Source organism: Narcine bancroftii, chromosome 1, assembly GCF_036971445.1.
Source record: "Narcine bancroftii isolate sNarBan1 chromosome 1, sNarBan1.hap1, whole genome shotgun sequence".
NCBI lineage: Eukaryota > Metazoa > Chordata > Chondrichthyes > Torpediniformes > Narcinidae > Narcine > Narcine bancroftii.
The window spans coordinates 106,831,713-106,856,559 of record NC_091469.1 but is presented as its reverse complement, the minus strand read 5'-3'; the positions used below and the strand labels follow the sequence as shown (position 1 = coordinate 106,856,559).

At 41.6% G+C, this 24,847-nt stretch overlaps 1 protein-coding gene across 1 annotated transcript in view; it reads left to right on the top strand.

Moving 5' to 3' along the window:
• LOC138762259 (probable voltage-dependent N-type calcium channel subunit alpha-1B) overlaps nucleotides 1–24,847 on the top strand; it is a 927,445-nt gene that overhangs the window by 790,641 nt on the left and 111,957 nt on the right. The window contains exons 34-35 of the mRNA XM_069935943.1: nucleotides 13,095–13,211; nucleotides 18,756–18,821. Coding sequence (XP_069792044.1) covers nucleotides 13,095–13,211; nucleotides 18,756–18,821 — 183 coding nt within the window. The remainder of the gene's footprint in view (nucleotides 1–13,094; nucleotides 13,212–18,755; nucleotides 18,822–24,847) is intronic.

Below are 24,847 nucleotides of genomic sequence, written 5' to 3'. Positions count from 1 at the left end.
CACCTCATTGCCGCCTATCCCTTCCCATCTCATTTCCATTTCCACTACTTCCTCCTCCTCCCCTTCTCCATTCCCCACTCCCTTCCTCACCCCATCCATCACCTACCCCTTTCCACCCATTTCCATTCCCTCCTCCCCTTCACACCCCCCACTACATTCCTCATCCTTTCTCCATCCCCCAGTCCCTTTCATATCCCCATCTCCGACACCCATCCCTAGTTCCACCCCCCACCTCTTCCACATTCCCATCTTCATCCCCCATTTCCTTTCGCGTTCCCTTCTCCATCCTCCACTCCCTTCCCATTTCCGGCTTCTTGAGCACTGCAGAGTATCTGGACAAATGGGAACAAACACAGCATCTCCCCTTCCTTAAATCACTGAATCAAACATTGGGAAATATGTCATTGTAGTCAGGAGAAGCTGGAAATGATTGTTGCTGGCAACTGTGATTAAACATCTAGAAAGTTTCTTGATTCTCACATGCAGATGCATTTGATAGGATCTTGATCTGTTAATATTTTCAACCACAATTTCAGCTTCATTTCATGAATTGAGTTTAGTCTTTGTTTGAGGGATGAGTCAATTGGATACACTAGTTCCAAATTTGTGGAACAGTGACAAGTATCCACTGAGATGACACCAAATCTGAACTTTGATCATTTTGAAGCAATGCTCCACAACTTTGGATGAGCTGAAAATGCAACACCTTTGGCAAAATGCTTCAACGGGAAAGACTTTAGGGCCATAGAGTTATGGATCGTCAAAACTGGCCCTTTGACCCAATTTTCCCACGCTGACCAACCTGTGTTTTCCCATATCACTCTAAACCCATTCAATCCATGCATCTGTCTAAATGTTTCTAAAACATTGTGATAGTACCTGCCTCAACCACCTCCTCCAGGAGCCTGTTGTATATACTCACTACCCTCAGTGTAAAAATGTTACCCCTCAGGTTTCTGATAAATCTCTCCCCCCTCACCTTAAACCTATGTCCTCTGGTTACCAATTCCCCAACTCTGGGCTGAAGACCATTCACCCTATCTGTTCCTCTCATGTTTTTGTACTACACCTCTATTGGACCATCCTCATGTTCCTGTGCTCCAAGGAATGAATCTGTTGCGTACTCAACCTATCCTATAGCTCAGACCCATGAGTCCAGGCAGATGGCAATCTTCTACTTTGTTGCAGAATTCAAGGCGTTTGTTCAGAAGTCACTTCCTGGGCATGGACTCAACAGGAAGCTGCTGAACTGATCACTACCACAACATCTTGTCAGTATGTTTCCACAAAACAGGTCAATATTTGTTGGCATTGTTTCCTTTGGCCCTGACACTAATTGGAAGCTCTCCAGAAGGGCCAGCCAAGTCCTCATGCGGGCTTGGCTGACTTTCCACATCTCTAGAAAAGAGGCTTCAGTGTAGAGTAGAAGCGATGACCTGACCTCTCCTGAGGCTCAAATACACTGAGAGGGGAGGGCTTCAGAGAGTGTTTTCCACATCCCAAAGGCTGCAGTGATTTTCCTGGAGAACATTCACACATATTGTTGATAATAACAATAATTTTTTACTGAGCTCGGGATACATCCCAGCTCTCGTTATCCTTTCAACATTGTTGGACAAAGCACATGTTAAAAAAATATGAAAGACTTTATTCACAAGTTTTTTAATCCATCATACAATCATGCCAGGCTTTCAGAGAGGGAGTGAAGCTGCAGGGAGCTCCATGAGACTATCCCATGGACGTGAAAAACTTCTCTGACAAGCCATCAGGTGTGGAGGTTACCCTTCCAACTGTGGCCTTGATAGTGAATGATGAGACTGGTCCTTCTCTGAGGGATTGCAGAGAGGCAGTTCTTCTGCAGCACTCAGTCAGAGGCTGGCAAGAACACCGCAGCTGTTCAGAGGGTTCATACATCACATGCGAAGAATGGAGAATGTAAGAAGAAACATACCATTAGACCATAAGACATAGGAATAGAATGAGGGAATTTGCCCTTCCATTCCATTTTGGTTGATTAACTATCCTTTTCAACCCCACTCTTCTGCCTGTAACCCTTGATTCCCTTCCTGATCAAGAACTTACCTATCTCCACATTAAATTGACCCAGTGAATTGCCCTCCACCATTGTCCATGGCAACAAATTCCACAGATTCACTACCCCCTGGTTAAAGAAATTCCTTCTCATCTCTGTCCTCAATGGATATGTTTGTATTCTGAGGCTGCTCCCTCAGGTCCCAGACTCTCCCACCATCGGAAACATCTCCACGTCCACTCTATCCAGGTAACAACTTGTCAAGGAATAAAAACAAATAAAAATAAATAGACACGGGACAGCTGATGTAGCTGCTGTATCACAACTCCTATGGCCTAGGATCAGCCCTGACCTCCTGTGCTGCTACATGGAGCTTACACTTGTCGTTTTGTGGTGTTCTGGTTTCCTCCCACCTCCTAAACATGTACAGGCCGATGGGTTAATTGTTAATTGGCTGCTGGGGTGGGGTTAAAGTCTTGTAGTTGGCAAGTTTGATGAGAATGTGGGGAGAACAGGTTACAAGACATTAGTTAGGGAATAGGATTCCTCAATATGACTGTGCAGACTCAATGCTCCAAAGTGGTGTCCAGCATTGCAAGGAGCTGCGGAAAAGTGTTGAGAAAATGCACAGTCAGCCAGTAATCAAAGGCGGAGTGTTTATGTTGCACTTGCCACCCCTCATTTGCAAGTTCATCTGTTTCTTGATTTCCTCTGGCACTTGTCTTTCCAACTCGTTAGCACATAAAGTTGCTCACAGTGACCTGCAGACGCTTGTCTCATAAATGAGATCGAATCAGCTTCTGCCAAATCCTTGCGCGCAGTTCACTCGAGCATTATTGAAAATATTTTTCCACATTCTGGAGGATGCGAATGAGTTTGAAACGCCCATCATGGGACAAGGCTGGCTGGTATACTTATTGATAAGGCTGTCTAAACTAACCCTTGAAGCTAGAGTATTTCCTGATTTCTTTTATTGCTGCCAACCTACATGAAAATTGTATTGTTTATTAATCTGATGTCATGATAATCAAGACATTTGAATCCATGAAATCAAAAGCACATTTATTCTAATGTTCATTTGTTTGAGTATAATTCTTTATGAGCTACAATTCTTGGTGAAATTACATTGAATAATAATTTACAATTAGAAGGAAAGAGACTGAAATTAGACTCTTTTACCTGCCTTTACATGTACAGCCACTTTGTATGTAAGTGTAATATTGGGTGTTTTTTGACTTATAGCATTTCTGTTCCTTGGAGCCATTTCCTGGAGGTGGGGTACAAATCCTTGGTAGTGGCAGGACATGGAAGGTTACCTGCAATTTTCCATAGTTCATGATCTTAAGCGTGCTGTTTGACTGCTCTAGCATCACGGTCAAAGCTAAACTAATCCCAGTGTTCCGAGGAGCTTCTGTTTCCGTTCTGTTTTACAATTCATTTGGACTGTTTGAGCAGACTACAATTTGTGGGGCGCACTTCAAGAGCAGAACTTCACTTAGGTGGAAAGCAGATTAACAAATCAAGCAAAGAACTCCCTTTTACTATGTTGATTTGAAGCAAACGTGACGTGCCAACTTCTGCACCACTCCAGAGCAGCCCAATGAGTTTGCTGATCTTTTACATCTCTAATAGTGTGCTGTATAGTGTACTCTTTAACATTGTAGATTAGTCAAGTATTACCTAGTTTTTAATAAGCATTAGTAATTTAATTTCCCCTCTGTACAAAATAATCACCGAGATAAAAAGTCAATGAGAAACCTTGTACTTCAATATTAAAAATATTGATCCGCTTAAACTATTATAAATTGTTAAAAACTTGATATAATTTTCAGACCTATGAGTTTTATATATTGTGATTATTCAATCATAAAATTGCTACTCCACCTTAGAGGTTATCCAAGTTGAAGAAAAATTGCTGTTCTTTAATTTTGTATTGATGTCTTCCTGGTAAATCTCCAAATATACATGTTCTGATTTCTCTTTTGTATGTGAGGTTGTGTTATAACATGGCTTTAAAGGTCATAAGTTGTAAACCAGGTTTGCTGGACTGTAATAAGATTCGAGTGATGTGCTTTTATTTAACCAGATTTCGTTGGCTCATCTGATTTCTCACTCCCTCTTGTTCTTTATTTTCTCCAACGGTTCCTGCTGAATCACGTCATCCAATCAACGCACAAACGAAAACCATCTCTCCGCCTGCATGTTCTGCATCTGCTGTTCATGCCACTTAACAAAAACTATTTCTTTGCATTTTGCCACCATCAACCATCCATGAACGACATCAACATGTAGCAACTGGTTGGTTTCATCGAATTCAGAAATCTTTTGATCGCAATTCCTTTGAGTTATAATTTGCTTTTCTTTTTACTTGATGCTAACAAAAAAGAAGTGAAGGGTCTATTTTTATCCATGTTCTGAGGTGCAAGAGTGTATGGCATTAACATTCATTGCTGCAATTTTACATGCTTACTGATCAGCTTTGTTAGTGTAGACTTTGAGCCATTCCCTGAAATCTAAGATATTAATTTTACTAAAAAGGTCCATTCAGAATGGGAATAAAGTAAACATCAAGGCAAGGAGGATTGGAAAGGGCCAATGCAGAGAAATGGCACAGTTAACGTAGCAGCTAATGCAATGCTAATAATACACCAGCTATACGGGTTCAAATCTGCCGCTGTTACATTCTCCCTGTGTCTGTGTGGGATTCCTCCCACCCTTCAAAATATACAGTGTTGTCAGTTAATTGGTGGATGTAGGCATCACAGACTCGTGCTGTATGTCTATATTTAAAAATTTTAATTTATTTTGTACATGCCTTAAAAGACACTTTATGACAAACAAGAAGAAATTGTGAAATAGCTCACTCTGAGTGATTAGATGAGCTATTTTAATCCTCCTTTTCACTTTGCTGTTAACTTAAGATCATTTTTAAGCAGTTAATTGGCGTGATTTTATCAAATAAGTTGGCTTGGAGGAGTTATTGAGTGTGTTGGTGGTTTCAAGGCGACCCATTCACAGACAGTTTGATTGAATGCAATGCCTTAACTTGAATTCGCTGTGTTTACAATTGTTCTTCCTGATTGTTCCCCTGACGGTATTTATCCACCTTAGCTGCTAAAAGAAAATTACTCCAGAGAAACAGCAGATTCTGATGAAACCAGGTGCTTCAGTTTTGGCCTGTTTATAGTTTTCAAAACTGAAAGAAGGATTTAGTATCATTTGCAGCACCATTTTTTCAAATCAACTTAGTTCAGGGCAAATAATTCACAAAGCTTCTCAGAAATACTGATGGATTGTGTTTCAATGAAAGAGCAAATCTCAGCTTGAGAGAACAGGCCTGGTACCATGGTGATCCCATCTCTGCAAAATGCTGTAAAATGAGAGCTGAGATAGGAGAGCAGGAAGGAGCAGTATCTGGACCTCCTGGTGTATCCGAGGCTCCACTGAGGCAGTGCTGCTTCTCTGGAGTCTTGCAGTAACTTCCAATTAAATAATTTCCAACAAACACAAGGTGGGGCAAAGTTCACCTTTATTGGTGAGGATGAAGGAGGGTGAGGTACAGGCCCTGAATGAATAACTGAATCATGTCAGGAGAGAATGAGATGTGTCCCCAGTGACTTCATCACACCACCACTGAGCTAATCCGTCCAACCACACACCCCCATACGCAGACCCCTCCCCCCAAAGCCAACCTCCAACAATATCAACTCAACCACACCCATCCAATCACAGACCCTAATCACATCTGTTCAACCACAGTTCTCCTATCACATCTGTCCAACCACTGCCCACTCAACCACATCTGTCCAACCACAGCCCTGAACCATAGCCAGCTCGGCTGCTACCCTTGTCCAGTGGTGACTTCAGGAGGTGTTTGTGTGTAGTTTGTCCATTCTTCCTACAGCCATGTGGATTTTGTCTAGGTGCTCCAATTTCCTCCCACCCCAGTGATGTGGGAGTTGGTCAGTTAATTGGCTGCTGGATGTTGCTCCTGGCATAAATGGGTGGGAGAATTAGATTTTATGGGAGTGTGAAGGAGTGAAATGAGATCATTATAGGAATAGTGTCAATGGTTATATGGTTATATGGTTAACAGTGGAGTAGTGATGGTCTGCATGAACTCAGTGTGCTGACAGGCCTTTTTCCATGCTGCACAACTTGATTACAGGTTGAACCTCATTAATCCGGTGACATTGGGACTTGGCCATTGCCAGATCACAGAAAATGCTGTAAAACAGAAATGAACCCCTAAGGAAACCCCCTATATAAACATATCGAAGGTAGAACAAAGCTTAGAACAGGAAGTAATAGTTTGGGCAGCACAGTTAATGTAGCAGTTAGTGCAACACCTTTACAGCGCCAGCAATTGGGGCGTTAGTACAAACTCTTTACAGATAGCGCGGGACTCAAACCCTGGTTCCAATTGTGGCAGATTCAACCTTTACAGTGCCAGCAATCAGGAGCGGGATTCAAATTCCATGCTGTTTGTACTAACAGCGGCAGGTTCAAAATGTGCTGGACCATGCAAGATGCCAGACCAGAAAGTGTCTGATAATAGAGGTTCACGCCATGTTGTAACTAATCGGCAAAGTACTGTGCAGAAGGCTCATGGAATTGCCTTGTAATGTTCTTAGATCACTTCCTTCCCTCACCTGAAAATGTCAGGCTCCACACCATGAGGCCGATTTACCCTGAAATTTTACTGGATGTGAGCATGTTCCAATGTGACAAATCAAGCTGACCTTTCAGAAATTTTGCAGACATTTCACAGAATGATAATGGATGTACATTAGAGTTATATTCAATAGCCATGAGGTAATGTTGCAACTCAGAATATTGTGTTCTTTTCTGGTCACCTCAATACTGGAAGGATGTGTAGCTTTGGAGAGGATGCAGAGGAGATTTACCAGGATGTTGCCTGGATTGGAGAATATGCCTTATGAAGCAAATTTGACAAAGCTAGGGCTTTTCTCTTTGGAGCAACGAAGGATAAAAGGTAAATTAATAGAGGTGTTTGATATTACGAGGGGAATAGATAGGCTGGACAGCCAACATCTTTTTTCCAGGGTAACAATGGCAAACACCTGCTTAAGGTGAGTGGAGAAAAGTTTAGGGGAGATGTCAGAGGGAGGTTTATTACTCAAAGAGTGGTGGGTGCCTGGAATGCATTTCCAGGAGTGGTGGTGCAGGCTGGTACAGTGAGGACATTCAAAACCTTCTCAGTCAGGGCACATGTAAGAAAAATAGAGGGTTATGGATGTGAGGTAGGAAACAATTAGATGATGAGGATGGGGGAGGGTTCCATAGGTCGCCATAACATTGTGGCAGAAGGGTCTGTACTGTGCTGTAATGTTCTCTGTTCTCGACAGAATTTCCACTTTGCCTTCACCCAATCACAAACTAACAACTTCCCCAAAGACTCTGGGGTTCTGCTACTGCATATGAATAGTCATAGCATGGACCCAGTCAAGTCCAATGGAGCAAGAGCTTAGATCAGATAATATTTATGGTGATGTAATAAAACAGAAATGTAATATTACATGATATTGCCTTTAGTCTGCTGTAAGACAGACAAAGATTCGCCATTAGCATTAGCGTTGCTTGGTACCCCTTACAGTCAGAGAAAGAGGAGCAAAAGAGTCATTGAGTGTCTGTGGATTCACCTCCAATGCTCCTGCAGTCTCTGCAGCTACACAAGACTCCAGTTCTGCTCAAACTATTAGCAACCTGAGCCCAGCTGATAACTTCGGACACAATGAGGAAGCCTTCAGCACTCAAAGCGCTTCAGGGGGCCCTCCTTGCACTCAGCACCCTCTCAAATCAAAAAGACTGGGGAATTTTCTTCCCCTATCCCTCTGTTCCCATCTAAGCTGACATGTTCTATATCAATCAAATTTATATTCCAGATCAGTTATCTGAAAATGTTATTTAATTCTGGGCATGACACTGTTTTCTTGTCACTAATAGGGAGATTAACACAGTTGACATTAAATGAAATTAGCACTGTATCCCTTGGATACCATTTTTATTACAGTCATGTTTTGTTTAGAATGCGTAATTATATTTCAAATTTCCCAAGGTAAATGCAAAGAAATGTATTCCCACTCAAAGCAACAAAATTGAAATGTATTTCCCAAGGTAGATTCCAGGATCAGGAACACTTGACCTTCCATTTTCCTCTTCATCAGAAGTGAACAGCAAGTTGCAATCTCCCATCCAGCTGATGACAAGCAAATCCTTTAAGTCACAGTGGGTGCTTCCTCAGCTGTTCCTCAGCTGTTTGCCTGGATCTCTTAGAATCCTTTTTACAATAAAATTCCCTACCCATCCATTGTGGTATCACATGCAAATGAGTTTTCAGATGCTGATTTCCCCTTTGTTAGAAAGGAAAGAGAATGCCAACAATAGAGTTGTAAGGAGCCTTTGTGAGGCCACGCCTTGAGTATGATGTGCAGTTTCGGTCTCTTAATCTGAGAGATACTCTTGCTGTTGAGGGAGTGCAGCAAAGGTTAACCAGACTGATCTCTGGGCTGGCAGTACTGTCAGATGATATGCGGCACGGTTAGCGCAACACTATTAAGGCACCAGCCACCCAGGTTTGAATCCAGTGCTGTCTGTAAGGAGTTTGTACATTCTCCCTGTGTCTGCATGAATTTCCTCTGGGTGCTCCAGATACTTCCCTCCCAAAAAAACATACAAAGGTTGTAAGTTTATTGGGAGTCATTGGGTATCAAGGGCACGGGGTTGGAAGTGCCTGATGTCTAATTTTTTTTAATTAAAAAGACAGATGAGATAGACCAGGGTTCTGCAAAGTGAAATTTTACGGTGATCAACTTTGGCCAGCACAAATAGGAATAAAGCAGCAAGGTTGAAGAATAAAAGAATTATGAAGAAGTAGGTGAGGGTCTTAGGGCAGACTAAATTAAATGTTATGTGATATTGAAGGCATTGTGGACAGCAAAGAAGGTTTTCAAAGCTGGCAGAGGGACCAGCTGGAAAAATGGGCTGATAAATGGTAGATGGAATTTAATGCAAACAAGAGTGAAGTGTTGCATTTTGGAAGGACAAATTAAGAAAGGACATACATGGTAAATGGTAGGGCACTGAAGAGTGCAGTAGAACAGAAGGATCTGGGAATATAGATGCATAATTCCCTGAAAGTGGCATCAAAGGTGGATAGGGTTATAAAGAGAGCTTTTGGCCTTCATAAATCAAAGTATTGAGTACAGAATTTAGGATATTATGGTAAAGTTGCATCAGACATTGGTGAGACCAAATTTGGAGTATTGTGTGCAGGTTTGGTCACCTAACTACAGGAAAGATATCATTAAGATAGAAAGAGTGAAGAGATTTACTAGGATGTTGCCTGGACTTCAGGAACTGAGATACAGATAAAGGTTTAACAGGTTAGGACTTTATTCCCTAGAGCCTAGAAGAATAAGAAAATTTTGATAGAGGTCTTTAAAATTATGAGGGAGATAGACAGAGTAAACATAGATAGGCTTTTTCTACTGAGGGTAGGTGGGCACGGGTTAAGAGTGAAAGGGGAAATGTTGAAGGGGAACATGAGGGCAAACTTCTTCACACAGAGTGGTGGTGGTGTTTAACAAGCTGCCAGCTGAGGTGGTGAATGCAGACTCAATTTTAACATTAAATAAGAATTTGACAGGTACATGGATAGGAGAGGTATGAAGGGCTATGGACTGTGCAAGTCAGCAGGACTAGTAAAAAATGTTTCTCCGCAATCTAGATGGGCCAAACGGGCCTGTTTCTGTGCTCTATGATTTGAATTTTTTTTAACTTCTGTTGAATTGACAATAAAATTCCACACTAGTGCACAACAAACTAAGAAATGCCTTCAGCTTATCAATAAATTTTTAAAAATGAATAATGAGAGTGAGGATTCAAAAGGAACAGTCAGAATTTTGGAAGGGTGTGCCTTGTGTCCCAGGTAGAATTGGAAATGAGATGTTCCTGTGTTGGAGAAAATGAACCCTGATTTAAGCTTTGAGACACTGTAACATTTCTCACAGTGAAGAGGTCCCATGATTTTGTGAAGAAAACATGTTTGGAAATTCTAGTTTTTGCTTTTTCCCTGTGGTTTATTTGGCTGTTCTTATCTAGTCCTCCCTCTGTTGATTTTTTTTTGCAGTTTAGACTGATAGCTTCAACCCCAATGTATCTGCCAGTTCAACCAAAATTGTTTGTATTTCGGCCAAATCTCTTTTTTTTGTTGTTAAAAAAGCTAATTTTCAACTGTGCAGCTTGAAAGTTTAACATCTATCAAAGTCTGCCTTAAAACCATTCTCTGATATATCTGAGAAGAGCTGAGTGGGGCCCAGCTGTAGTGCTTTGTCCCATAACAGTTTGTCCTTTCACTGCCAACGTTTGTCTTGCATAAAATTTGCAGATGCTGGAAGCATGAACAATGAGCAGCTGGAGAGACTCAGCAGGTCAGGCAGCATCCGTGGGTAGAAAGAGTCAGCCAGCGTTCCTGGATGGAAACCTTGATAGATGAAGGTTGACTCTTTCTACCCACGGATGCTGCCTGACTGTTGAGTTCCTCCGGCTGCTCATGGTTCGCTTGAGCTTGCAGTGGGTCTGACTGGGCAGAAGACGGATAAAATGCACAGATATTTAAATCCACTGCTTCTGTGTTACAGATGCTGCATGAATGGCACACTTTATTTTATAGATGTTAATGTGTGGATGTATTTGAACTGCATCATCTTCTTGGATTCAAATGGCTTACTTGTGAGTTTCACAGCCAGTCTCTCAGGTAGCCAAGGGACGAGATACAGCACAGTTGTTGGTGCCACAACACCTGCCCCACCAGGTTCAGGAACAGCTGCCACTCCTCTATCATTAGGCTCCTCAACAACAAATCAGGGACTCATTTGCTTTTGCACTTTATTGCATTTTTTCTGCCTGTATTGCAGTTTATTTACATTTCTTTTTTTGTTTACATGTATACAATTTTTTGCACTGCCAATAAGTGGCAATTCTGCCTTGCCCACAGGAAAAAAAGGATCTCAGGGTTGCATGTGATGTCATGTATGACCATAAATCTGAAATCTGAGAGGGACTCATTAGAAATGAGAACTGAGTGTGGGACAGTTCAGTCAGTTTGCACTTTCTTATCATTCACTGAAACACTCAATGATTAAAAGGATGGGCAGGGTGTGGACGGCAATGGTCTGGGTTCAGGTCAGTGGGACAAGGCAGAAAAATAGTTCAGCAAGAACTAGATGGGCTGAAGGCCTTGTTGCTCTGCTGTAACCTTCTGTGGTTCCAAAGCGGCATTAATTGCATCCTGACCATTGGGAAGATTAAATTAGATTCAACTTTATTGTCATTGTGCCAAGTAAAATACAAAGCAATAAGATACAATTAGCATCCAACCAGAAGTGAAAAAATAGTGCTATATACAAATTAACTATGTGCAAATAAGATCATGAAGCATGTGCTCTAGGGAACAGATGTCTGTGGTGCTTTGGGCCTTTTTATTGTTCCATGATTATTAAGGAATCTTCTGAATCATTTTGAATTAGAACAGTTCTTTGCAAAGTTAGTCAACCCATTTCATGCAGGCATATAGGGTCTTGGGCTCTGCCTGCAATGAAAGTGGGCATTTGCCAAGTGCAAGGTTAATGGTGGTTTGCTTGCAACTGGTGGGGGTGAAAGTCAGTCACTCCCTCATCTAAAATCCTCACAGTTCGGCGGGCAGCAACCTCCTTTGAAGAAGACCGCAGAGCCCACCTCACTGACCAAAGACGAAGAAGGAAAACCCCAACACCCAACCCCAACCCACCAATTTTCCCTTGCAACCGCTGCAACCGTGTCTGCCTGTCCCGCATCGGACTTGTCAGCCACAAACGAGCCTGCAGCTGACGTGGACATTACCCCTCCATAAATCTTCGTCCGCGAAGCCAAGCCAAAGAAGAAAAGAAAGAAAATCCAATGTTACTGGGTAAACTAGTGTAGCCTTCTTCAAAATCCATGGATCCAGGCCAGGACTGTGAGCCATTAGTGTTTTTGGCAGTTTGCCCAGATGGAATTTACCAACTGCTCTTCCAACATTTAACCAAATTTGTCCAATCCATCATCTGTTCCACCCCCAGTGTTCAGGGTTTGTAGTGAAGCCTTTAATGGATGTCAGTAAGGAGATGCCAGATCACACTTGCACCATTCATGAACTTCAATGATTTCAAATATCTCTGCACTATTTGTTGCTGTAATGTGTTAATTTTCCACAGGTGCATTCACTGGAAAAACTGCTTTATCTGCATTCATCCATTAGAAATCAAAACTTCTATTCTTGAACAAAAGTGGGAGTGAAAGCGAAGTTTAATGTGAGAGCAGGATTATTCATAAAACCCTGTCATTATCCCAACTGGGTAAACTGTGACTGTAATTGGGTGGCACAGTTGACATAGCGCATCACCTTTATATTGCCAGTGATCGGGGCTGGGCCTGGGTTCGAATCCCACACTGTCTGTAAGGAGTTTGTATGTTCTCCTCATGTCTGCGTGGGTTTTCCCCAGGGACTTCGGTTTCCTCCCACCATTCAAAATGTACTGGGGTGTAGGTTAATGGAGTGTAAATTGGGTGGCACGGACTCGTGGGCCAAAATAGCCTGTTACCATGCTGTATGCCTAAATTTGTTTTAATTAAAATTTAATATTATACAATAAACTCTCAATTTACTTACATTCAATTGAATAATTATTCTCAATTGGAATATGCCTTCTTCTTTCACCACAGATACTAATGCATGCTGTAAATTTTCTGATCCAGAAATTGCCCTGAATGTTACCTTTAGTCAACAATTAAAAAGGAATCTGGTCCAAATTACAGAGACGTTGATCAAAAGTTTAAAAAGTTAAATTAGTTATTCATTTATACTTAACCTCTGGAAAATAACAGATGATATTTCAATGAATGTTGATGCTTATAAAATATTGCATTTGTGCTCCTTTGAAGGACATTATATTTTCTAACTGCAGTAACGTGTCATGTGCATTGACAGATGCTGTAATCTTCTGCACTTTCTTTTTGCCAGGATAACTTCATCAATCTCAGCTTTCTGAGGTTGTTCAGAGCAGCGCGTCTCATCAAGCTCCTCCGCCAGGGATACACCATTCGTATTTTGCTCTGGACATTTGTACAATCTTTCAAGGTATGTCTCAGAATACCGGGCTAACCAGAATGCCAGTAGCAATGCATCTGTCCTTGAAGGTGGAAAATTTAGAAGAATCCACTCAACCTTGGTGATGGGCCTGCATTTCTTGGTGATTTGATGAGTTTCAGTGAATGATCTGGTTGCTCACCAGGCATCATGTCATGCTGTTGTTCCATTGATGCGACTGCTGTGCGATTACACCACCTCCTGGTACGCAGTTGTAGTTTGCCCAGTGTGAGAGTGATCATGATGTTAAAAATGAATTTATTGTCATATCCATTGTGCAACGTACTCGGGCGTCACAATTATTTCTTGCTAGGGCCAAAAAGGTAGTTTGTTTAAAAGATCAATTTCAATATTACACATTAAATTAAATAAAAGAGATAATAAATAGAAACTAAAAACACAGTGCTGCAGAAACTCAGCAGGTCCTACAGTGTACCTTATAGAGAAAAGATAAAGACACATAACCAATGTTTCAGGCTCGTGCCCCTCATCAAGGTTTGAGCAAAAGTGTAGGCAGGTAGTACAAAAGATGGGTTGGTAATAAATATTCTCAGTTAGCATTATGCAAGAAAAAAAAAGTGGTGTTGAAAGAGTGCAGACAGTCATTTGTGATGTTGGACCATTCCCTGATTAGTGTAACAAGGGAAGGTTCAAGATCCTGATAGCTGTTGGAAAGAAACATAGAGGTCTTCAGGTACCTTCTGTGCAAAGGTAGCAATGAGAAAGGGTTGTGATCGGTGTGATGGGGGTCCTTTATGATGTTGGGTGCCTTCTTGAGGCAGTGCCTCACATAGATGTCTGCAATGGACGGGTGGTCAGAGCCTGTGATGGACCTGGCTGTGTCAACTTCCTTCTGCAGCCTTCTGTGTTCCTGGACAGTTGAATTCCCAGAGCAGGCTGTAAAGAAACCAATCAGTGTACTTTCCACAGTGCACCTGCAGAAGTGTGATCGAGTATCTGACGACATGCCAAATCTCAGACTCCTTCAGGAAAACAGCAAAGAAGAACCCGTGGTGGCATTTAAGTGACATGAATATTTGCCAATATTTTCAGTTGTTTGTTATAATTTGACAGGAGGTGAATGACGAGTTCAAATCCGTTAATTTAATGAGTGTAAACAACAGTTGCCATGTGAACTTCACAATCTGTTGTTCTAAGCATTCAGGATATGATCGAGGAATAGCATGAACATTGATTTCTCTAATTTTTGGTGACATCCCAATGCTCCCATCTGGATCTACTGTTTGCATCTCTTCATTACCTACTCCTGATCTTATTTTTGTCCCTCCCTAACTTCCCCTTCCCCTCCCCACCATTCTGAGTGATCTCTCTTCCTCTACTTGTCTCTTCACCTTTCACTCCTGTCCAGTATGCAATCACCTCTTGGCCCCTCCCCAACTTCGTTCCCCCTTTATAGAGTAATATCACCCCAATTTTCATCTTAGACTTGATAAAGTTCCAACCTGATACATTGACTGACCATTTCTCCCCACAGATGCTGCCTGATCCATTGAGTTCCTCCAGCAGCTCATTGTTAGCTCAAAATTTCAGCATCTGATGTTTTTGTGTTTCTCTTTTGTGGTAAACTACTGTTACACTGTGATTGGCTGCTACTGACTGAACACGCCTCCTGAGACCAATCCTACCCATAGACCCTTGCAAGTCACCCTTTTATTTTTGCTCTGGTCAGTCAAGAAGGTGGATGGTTGTTTTATAGGGTTCCAGTCTTTAGCATTAAAAGCCTGATTGTTTCACTACTCAGCCTTTTGTGAATTATTGATGGTACATCATTTTTACAATTAATGACAGGTTCAATTGGACTACTGTTAAGTGATTGAATACTAAGAAAGTGACTGTCATGCTAGATGTTGGAGATTTCATGAAGACATTGTCACTGGGCACTGACTGCCAGAAGGGGTTGAGACAACGTGTTCAATGGCAAAGAAAGTGCACCAATGGCTCTTCTTCCTCAGAACCCTTAGGAAATTTGGCATGTCACCTGCATCCCGTAACACTTCTACATGAGTACCATCCTGTCATGATGCATCATTATGTGGGACGGGAACTGCTCCACCCAAGATTGCAAGAGACTGCAGAGGGTATAAAAGTGGCTCAGACCATTACACACACACACACACATCCCTCCCTTCCATCGAGTCCGTCTATAACTCCCGTTGCCTTAGCAAAGCAGCCAACATTAAAATAGTCATCACACCCCAACCTCTTTCCTGTCTGGAAGAAAATTCACAAATGTGAGATCACGCACCACCAGATTCAAGAACAGTTTCTTTTCTGCCATTGTCAGACTCCTGAATGATCCCTAAAATTGAAAAATAACTTGACCTCTGCTCCATCCCAACTGATCTCTCACTGACTGCGCTTCTATACTTTGGTTTGACATGATGTCTACCAGTCTGCTTACAAAACAAACTTTCTCTCTGCTTTTCTGATACATGTGAGAATGAACTTGAACATGAGCCTATAAGTTTCTGATGCTGTTCAGGCTACACCTTAAAGATTGCTCTTCCCAGTGCAATGCCTTGGTGGCCCCAAACCCAGCCTTTGTAGACATATATTTTGGCCGATTTAATGTTTCTGTAGCTAAAATGAATGACTCCAAATAAAATTAACCAAATGAGCGAACAATCCAAATCCCATTGGAGATTGGGATTGAAACCACACTTGAATCAGAAGCTTTTTTTCAACTGAAATCAGAGTCCATTCTTTATTTTGATATTACCTGTGATATAAAGAAATAGTTTTATTTAGTATCCCTGCTATTTTTCCCACATTTGTTTATATTCACGAAAGAGTGAATGATATTGATGATTGAACAGGTGAGTGCTGAAAGATAAAATAGCCTTTGAGCAGACAGACTGTTGTAAAACAGTCAAAACTAACAACAATGTTGGCTGGAGTGAAACACAAAAGTCTGCAGATGCAATGACTGAAGTAAAAACACACAATGCTGGAGAAACTCAGCAGGTTAAACACTGTATTTTATACAACCTATGCGACTTACATCCATCCATACATACAACCGGGAAAAAAATGGCTTTGTGCATATCATAGTGTCTGTCTCCCGAGTTGCCATTTGTAGCTCGCATATCTACAAAATGTAGATAGGCACTGAATAAAATGGTGGGGGGGAGGGGTTGGTGGGGGGCAGGAGGAAGAGCAAAGGCAAAAGTTAATGGGTGGATAAGGAAGGGAGGGCACCACAGCAAATAAGAGGGAAGAGTTGTAGCTCTGTGAATGGAGAGGGAAGGGGGTGGAGATCTGGAGGAAAGGAGAAAGGAATAGGGAAGAGAGAGAGAATGTGGAGTGGTCCAGCAGAAACCGGAGAAGTTAATGCCATCTGGTTGGAGAATGCCCAGATGGAATATTAGGTGTTGCTCCTCCAATTTATTAACAATGTTGATTTCTGGTTTTATATGGACCTGACTGATTTTTCATATGGTCTGCATGTGGTTTTGAAGCCCTGGGTGTAAATGTCAGTGATTAAACTGCCAAGAGAGGGTTCAATTAAATATTCAAATAAGGTGCAATATTATTGCTACTCCTGAGGGCATTGGCATTGTTAAGTTGTGTAATGTTGAGAAAATGCTCCAAATGGGAGAATCAGGAACAGGAGGCATTGTTATAAGACAAGGATTGTTAAAACAGTTGTACACATTCTTCTCTCACTGGGCAGTGAATCTCTGGAACTCTCTGCTCTGTTGGAGACTGTATCATTAGACATATTTAATATTTCAAATTTATTATTAGAGTGCATACATGATATCACATACAACCCTGAAATTCTTTTTTTTTATGTGGGCGCGGCAGAATTACCACCTACTGGTAATGTAAAGAAAACTGTACACAATGTATATATGTAAACAAATAAAGAACTGCAAACGGGTAACTAATGTAAACAAACTGTGCAATACCAGTGCCCTCCAAGTTATGATAGTTTGACTTACGATTTTTCAAAGTTACGATGGTTCAAATCCATACTTTCAATTTTGATTTCTGATCTATTCCCGTGCTTGCGATACATGGTGCACTTCTCTCTCGCGACGCTGGCCGATGGCAGCATCGAGCAAGAGTATCGAACAGCATACGCTTGGGTGATTTTGACTCAACCATGCTCACAGTCTCTGCAACAATCAGGCTAATGAGCGTAATGTAAACAACCTATCAGGTCTACTAAATGCGCATGTGTGTCTCCTGTGTCTGATGAGAAGAAAAAGAGGAAAGCACTTACTTTGCAGATGTTTTCACAACCCCACCATCCAGCAATTAATTTTAGTTCAATGCTTCCAACATTCTTCATGCCCAGTGTACTTTCATTTGTGTGCATTAATGGTTTTTTTTTCAGTGTGGAATAAAGGTATTCAAAATGTAATTATAAAAAATGGTAGGTGCAGCATTCTTTATCAATTTATGATTTTCGACTTGAAATGCAAAGGAATTGATGGTGTTGGGGAACTGGCACAAAAGAGGAGCTGAGGCAGTGTAGATCAGCCATGGTCACGTTGAATGGTGGGACAAAATTGAGGGGCGAATTGACCTAATCTTGCTCCTGATTCAGTTTATTTGTGGTTTCAAAGCAATGGGAAAATCTTTGCGAGATCGGGCGATAAATTTGGGTGCGGTGTTCTGCAGAGTAGATTCAAGTTACAAATTGTCAATTATTCCCTCTGTTTGCCCTCTAATATCACACAAAGAGGTGCCATTTGTCCAGTTCCCCCTCCAAGATGAGAAAGAGAAGCAGAGTGTCCCTTCATAGACATTGAGTATCTGTGCATCTCACCTCCTCTTCCTGTGCCCCTGTAACCTCTGCAGCCACACTGCCTCCTGTCCCGTCCAGCAGTGAACGCAAGCCCCAGGTGTCATGGATCCAGCCCCTGCTGAGTTCCTTCAGCATTTCTGTGTTTTTATTAACTGTATCTGCAGACTTTCATGTTTCACTCCAGCAGCCCAAGGACTGATGTGAGTCCTTCAGCTGCTGAGCCCCTTGCAAGTCTAGTCGACATGGTCTTCTTCCCTGTAGTGTCCCTTTCCAGGCTTCTCCTCAGCTGTTGGATGGGGACATGTTCTTCCATTCTGGTGCCCTGCGCTGGTCCTCTGCTCCCTCGGAACCTGCACGCCTCATGATCTGGGCTGCCAAGCGTGGGTGCCGCCATCTTGAGCACGGACCATTGTGGGTCTTAGAAATATACTGCCAGTCCCATTGTACAAGTGATTTAAACTATCAGGCAGGGCAGCTGGGCAGTGGGATCCTGCGGTGGAGCATTAGAAGAGCTATCTTTGCGCCTCCTAGGTTTCCACCAAAACCATTCTTTTTCTCCCATGGATACTGCTCGATCCGTTGAGTTCCTCCAGCAGACTGTGTTTAGATTCAGATTCTGGGATCTGTATTCTTCTGTGAGTCTTCCAAAGGTCAGATTTAATTTCTGCTTAAGAGAGAAACTCCTCAATGATAGATGCATAATGTAAAGACATCGGGATACTATTTTCACAGTGGCTTATTTTCCATTTCTTTTTCAGGCCTTGCCATATGTTTGTCTCCTGATTGCAATGTTGTTTTTCATCTATGCCATCATTGGAATGCAGGTCAGTTCAATTACATTCAGTAAAAGCTCCACTCTGCTTTAGAGTAAAGACAGCACTGATATATGCTGTCTCTTCAGCAGTATCAACATGGACAATAGCACAAGAAATGTTCAATGATTGATTTTTCTTTTTCAATTTGTGATGAGCAGAATGTCTAATTTACATGAGAAATAAGTTTAGATGTGCAATCTCTCTCTCCAAATATAAATTATATATGTGCAATATCTTTAAAATAGTATTGATACTGTATAATAAACGCAGCACATTTACAATTCAATGTGATTTAATTTTTTTAGCTCTGTAAATGTGGTATTTTGTCACTGCCAGAACAAGTTAGACATAGAACAGTACACCACAGTACAGGCCCTTTCGCCCACAATATTTTGCTGAACTATGTAAACCTACTCCACAACAATCTAATTCTTCCCTTCCTCACACCAGTAATCCTCCCATTATCTTACATTCATGTATCTATCTCAGTCCCAATTAACTCAGCCCCCACCACCACACCTGGCAATGCATTCCCGGTGCCCACCACTCTCTGCGTAAAGAGCGTACCCCTGATATCTCCAGTGAGCTTTCCTCCACTCACCTTAAACAGATGTCCTCAGGTACTTGCCATTTTCACCCTGTGGAATTGGCTGTCTGCTCTCTCTAGGCCTGTCATGTTCTTGATATTCACTGCCCCTCCATATTATTGATGTGTGAAAATGAATCCCATTCACTGATGCAATGCAAGATCTGGGCAGGGCCTGAGCAGGGAAATGAGGAATGCTCTATTCTCACTCACCCCTCCCCCTCCCATTAAAACCTGATCTTCTTAGCAAATCCAATTAAACCAGAAAAGAGTGAGGTAAATTTGGGAAGTTATATTCTGGTTGGGCATGTACAATAATGGCAGAGAGTGAAGGGATGTTGATGAAAGAGAGAGTTTGGGGAGGAATTCCATCATTCTCTGAAACTGGTGACACAGGTGGATAGGGTAGAGAAATATGCTTGCCTTCATGGGCTGAGACAGTGATATATGTGGCTGAGAAAACATTAGGGAGACTGCACTTGGAGTTGACTACAGTAGTCACTGCACTATATGGAGGATGTGGTAGCAGTAAAGGGAGTGCAGAAGGGATTCACCACGATGTTATCTGGAATGAACAGCTATAGTTAAAAGGAGATCATGGACAGTCTGGATGTATTTTCATTGGAAAGTAGGAGGCTGAAGGGTGACATTAGAGGATTTTACAAAATAATGAAGTTGATTGCTTTAGGATTAAGATTGACTATGCATCAAATTGTATTTATACGTTTAGCTTTGGCTGTTTCTAAAAAGTGTTTGGCCATCACCTGGAAATCTGATTCAGTTTTAGGAACGCAAAGATGAAATCCTGTATTCCTTTTGAAAAGATGCGTATAATTTGAGGTATAACTATCATTTTTTTATAAAAGTATGGAGCCCGTTATTGAATGAAGATCTACCAGGACCAATGCCTCAAGAGGGCGCACAAAATCAGTGAACCGGTGCGGACTCGAAAGGCCAACATGGCCTGTTTCCGCTCCATTAATGGTTATATGGTTATGGTTATATGGAAAGGCATAAATAGAATAGATGGTCAGTCTTTTTTTTTCCAAGAGCAAGGCGGTCAAGAACTAAAAGGCACATGTTCAAGGCAAGAGGGGAGAAATTTAAAGACAATCTGATGGTTAAATATTTCATGCAGAGAATATTGGTTGCCTGGAACAAACTGCCAGGCAAGGGGTTGGAGGCAAATACAATAAAAAGGTATGGGAGGGATTTCATCAGATACTTGCATAGGGAAGAAGTAGAGATATACTAATGTAGGCAAATAAGGTTAGCAGAGATGAGCATCGCCCTCAGTAAGAGGAGGTGCCCAGTACAATGGGGTGTGTTTCTGTGATTTAATGCCTCCTCTACATGGGGTGCAGAGGAAAATTCCTAGGGGTGTTCAGCTGGATGAATCAGCAAGGGTGACTACATTAGTTCAAGAGTGTGCTGATAGAGCACATCCTCATTTAATTTATGTGCATTGATGTTAAGGGTTGGGTTTGAAGACCCTGTTCATCATGAAAAGAGAATTCTCTACATTTCTAGCACATTTCACTCCTAACTCTGGACTGGAGTTGATTCTGTATAATCTTGGCTCACTGATACCTCATTTCACGTGATCCACTATTTCATCAGTTCAATTCACACTCACGCCTAACTGTACAACAAAAGGCCGTTCATCCCATCAGGTTCATGCCAGCAGTGAGGGACAAATCCCATTACTTTCCTCAGTTCCCTGCAGCTCTCTCACACTTGTCGAGCAACTCCACTTTGATTCCACTTGACATGAACCGGCGCGACACAGGGATTATTTACAGTGGGCAGTGGACCGATCAGCTCATCTGTTTAGGAGGAAACCAGAGTACCTGCAGGTGAGGTGAGATGAAAAGCAATAGCAGCACCCTCTTTCCAATGAACAGCAAGTCATGGCATCTTGAAACAGAGTCACAGATTCACACAGCAAAGAAACAGGCCCTTCCATCCAACCTGCACATGCCAACCAAAATGTCCACCCCCATTTTTCCCGCCTCCTTGCATTTGGCGTATATCCCTCTGAAGCCACCTTATTCATGTATCCATCCAAATGTATCTTAAACATTGCAATAGCACCTGCTTCAACCACTTCCTCAGGCAGCCTGTCCCATACACCCTCCACCCTCTGTGTAAAAAAAAATTCCCCTCATGTTAATTTATTTAGTGTTTATTTGTCACATATTCTGCATATCAATTAATCTGTATTTAAAAATATTATTTTGGTTTGTGTAATGATAGTGATCATGGTTGCAATGCAACTAGCAATGCCTTACTGTTTGATTAGACTTGGCAGCCAGCAGGGGGCGGATGCACACACAGCATGCAGATCTGTAATGGAGGCTTGCAGCCTCATGGCCTGCCTCATGGTGCTGTTAACAACAACTTTAAAGTAAAGAACCTTTTCCTTCATCCATGTTGTTGTCTAAGAACTCATTCATACGAATACAAGATGAAACATGGTGTCAGAAGTGGGATGAAGGAAATTAGAAGGAAATACTTTAAAAGATAAAATCTAAAGTCAGCAACTGATCAGTGAAGAGAAGCTAACACAGTGAAAAATGCAAGGATTACATCCACCAGCGAAACTTCAGCTGACAGGTAATGTGGCTGAAAATTGGAACAGATTTAAACAGCATTTTGGATTGTATTTAGTGGCAGTCGGAGCTGACGAGAAAAGTGATAAAGTGAAAGTGTCAGTTTTCTTACATGTCATGGGTGATGAAGTCCTGGAGGTGTATTATAACTTCACATTTGCTGCTGAAAGGGCAAAATGAAATTGGAAAAAAATTAATGGAACAGTTTGAAGCATACTGCATACCTAAATATGAAATTTGAGAGGCACAGATTTTTCACATGTGCACAGAAAATGAAAGAAAGTATTGATCAGTATGTGACTGAATTGAGAAACAGAATCAAAACGTGTAAATTTGATGGACTGATTGACTCACTGATAAAAGACTCGCTGTATGTGGTATTCCAGATAATAGTCTAATGGAAAGACTGCTAAGAGAGCAAAATCTAGACCTGGGAAAAGCCATAGCACTCTGTAGAGCTACAGAAACTGTAAAAGCACAGGCAAAAGAGCTGTTCAGTGAAACTAGCTGAAATGTGGATGCAGTGAGCAAGAACAGATATAAACCATTTAACAAAAAGAGCACCAAGGTAGAAAGAGAGGTGTTGCCAGTAAACAAAAATGAAAGGGACAATCGAAAGCCATGTCGGTGATGTGGTACACAACACCTACCAAAAAAGTGTGAAGCATTTAGTAAAATTTGCTACATGTGCAAAAAAAGCAACCTTTATGCCTGCTGCTGTAGGAACCAAGTGCACAAAGTAAGGTTCATGCAGTAGATGAAAGGGAGATAGAGGAATTCTATGTAGATGTTGTGACTGAAAACAAGAAAGAAAACAGACACTGGATGTTGAGATTAAAAGTGAATGATATATACATTTCAGTTAAATTGAATACTGGAGCACAAATTAATGTAATATCAGAGACTGATTTTAAGAAGATTAGACCGAGACCAAAGATGTATGGAACAAAAGTGAAGGTGACAGGATATTCAGGTACCGACATACCAGTGCAAGGAGAATGCATGGTCAAAGTGGCTGAAAATGCTTGTGGTACCAAAGAATGTACAGGCCATACAAGGTTTAACAGCCTGTGAGAAACTGAACCTGGTAAAAAAGAGTCCTCATTGTGGAAAGCGAAGCAGAGACAGTCTAAGATGAACTCATGAAAGGGTACAATGACCTATTTCAAGGTCAAGGCTGCCTTCCACGAGAACACATGATCAGAGTGGATAAACATGTGCCACCAATAATACATCCATGCATAAAAGTTCCATTTGCGCTTCAAAAGCAACTAAAGGCAGAGTTGGACAGGATGGAAAGCTTGAACATAATTCAGAAGATAGATGAGCCAATGGAGTGGGTGAGTTCACTCGTCATTGTAGATAAAATGAATAGAAAGCTTAGAATTTGCCTGGATCCAAGAGGTCAAAACAGAGCAATAAAGAGAGAACACGCATGAAGAAATCATGTCACAGTTTGAAAATACAAAGTTTTCAGCAAGTTAGATGCATCATCAGGATTTTGGCTGTTAAAATTGGGTGAAGACTGTGCACATTCAATCGTCCATTTGGCAGATACAGATTCCTAAGGTTACCATTCGGAATTGCCTCAGCTCCTGAAATGTATCACAAAACTATCCATATGGTCTATTAACACCTGGAGTTGATACCTCAATGGATGACATCATAGTATGGGGAACCACGAGAATGGAGCATGATGAGAGACTAAAGAAAGTGCTGGAAGCAACAAGGAAAGCAAACCTGAATAGAGAGAAATGCCAGCTCGGGGTGACAGAACTAACATTTGTAGAAGATATTATTGGCAGTGAGGGCATCAGACCAGATCCCAGAAAGGTGTCCACCATTGGGAACATGCCAAGACCACAATGCAAAAAGGATGTACAGAGGTTTAATGGAATTTCAACCATATGGGTAAATTCATATCCAACCTCTCAGAAAAGATGGCTCCATTGAGAAGACCAACAGAAAAGAACATTGAATGGGAGTGGAGTCATGAGCATGAAAAGTCATGGAGCGAACTAAAGAAACTGCTCACAGAGGAACTGGTTCTGAGGTTTTACAACCCAGCGAGACCCATCAAGATATCATCGGACGCATCACATAGTGGGCTCGGCACAGTTCTTCTGCAAAAATATGATGACTGGCAACCCATTGTGTATGCATAATGCTCAATGACAGACGTGGAGATGCGATACGCTCAAATTGAAAAGGAGCTGCTCAGCATTACATACGCCTGTGAAAGATTTAATCAGTTTGTGTCCAGACAGGCAATCAGTGTAGAGACAGGCCATAAGCCCTTGATTGCATTGTTCCAAAAGCCATTAAATGAATGTCCACTGAGAATGCAAAGAATGATGATTAGGCTGCAACACTATACACTGAATGTAGCGTGAACTCTGTCCGGGTAAGCTAATGTACACAGCAGACACATTGTCTAGAGGTGTTGACATGAGAGAGCCCACAAACTCCAAAATGGATGAAGACGCGAATGCCTTTGTGGACATGATCACAAGTGCACTGCCCATATCAGATGCAAAAATGGAACTCAAAGTCAGAGAAAAACAAAAATGAAACACTGAGACAACTGAGAAAAAACGCCTTGGGTTGTTGGCCAACATGAAGCAGGAATGCTCACATGACATTTCAGAGTACTGGAACTGCAGGGTGGAACTATCAGTGGTTGAAGACATCATCTACAAAGGAAGTAAAATCCTTATTCCAAAAAGTCTGAGAAAAGAGATGCTAAAAAGAATCCACGGAGGACAGCTTGGAATCGAAAAGTGTAAGAAAAGAACACGAGAGGTGATGTACTGGTCAAGAATCAACAATGATATAAC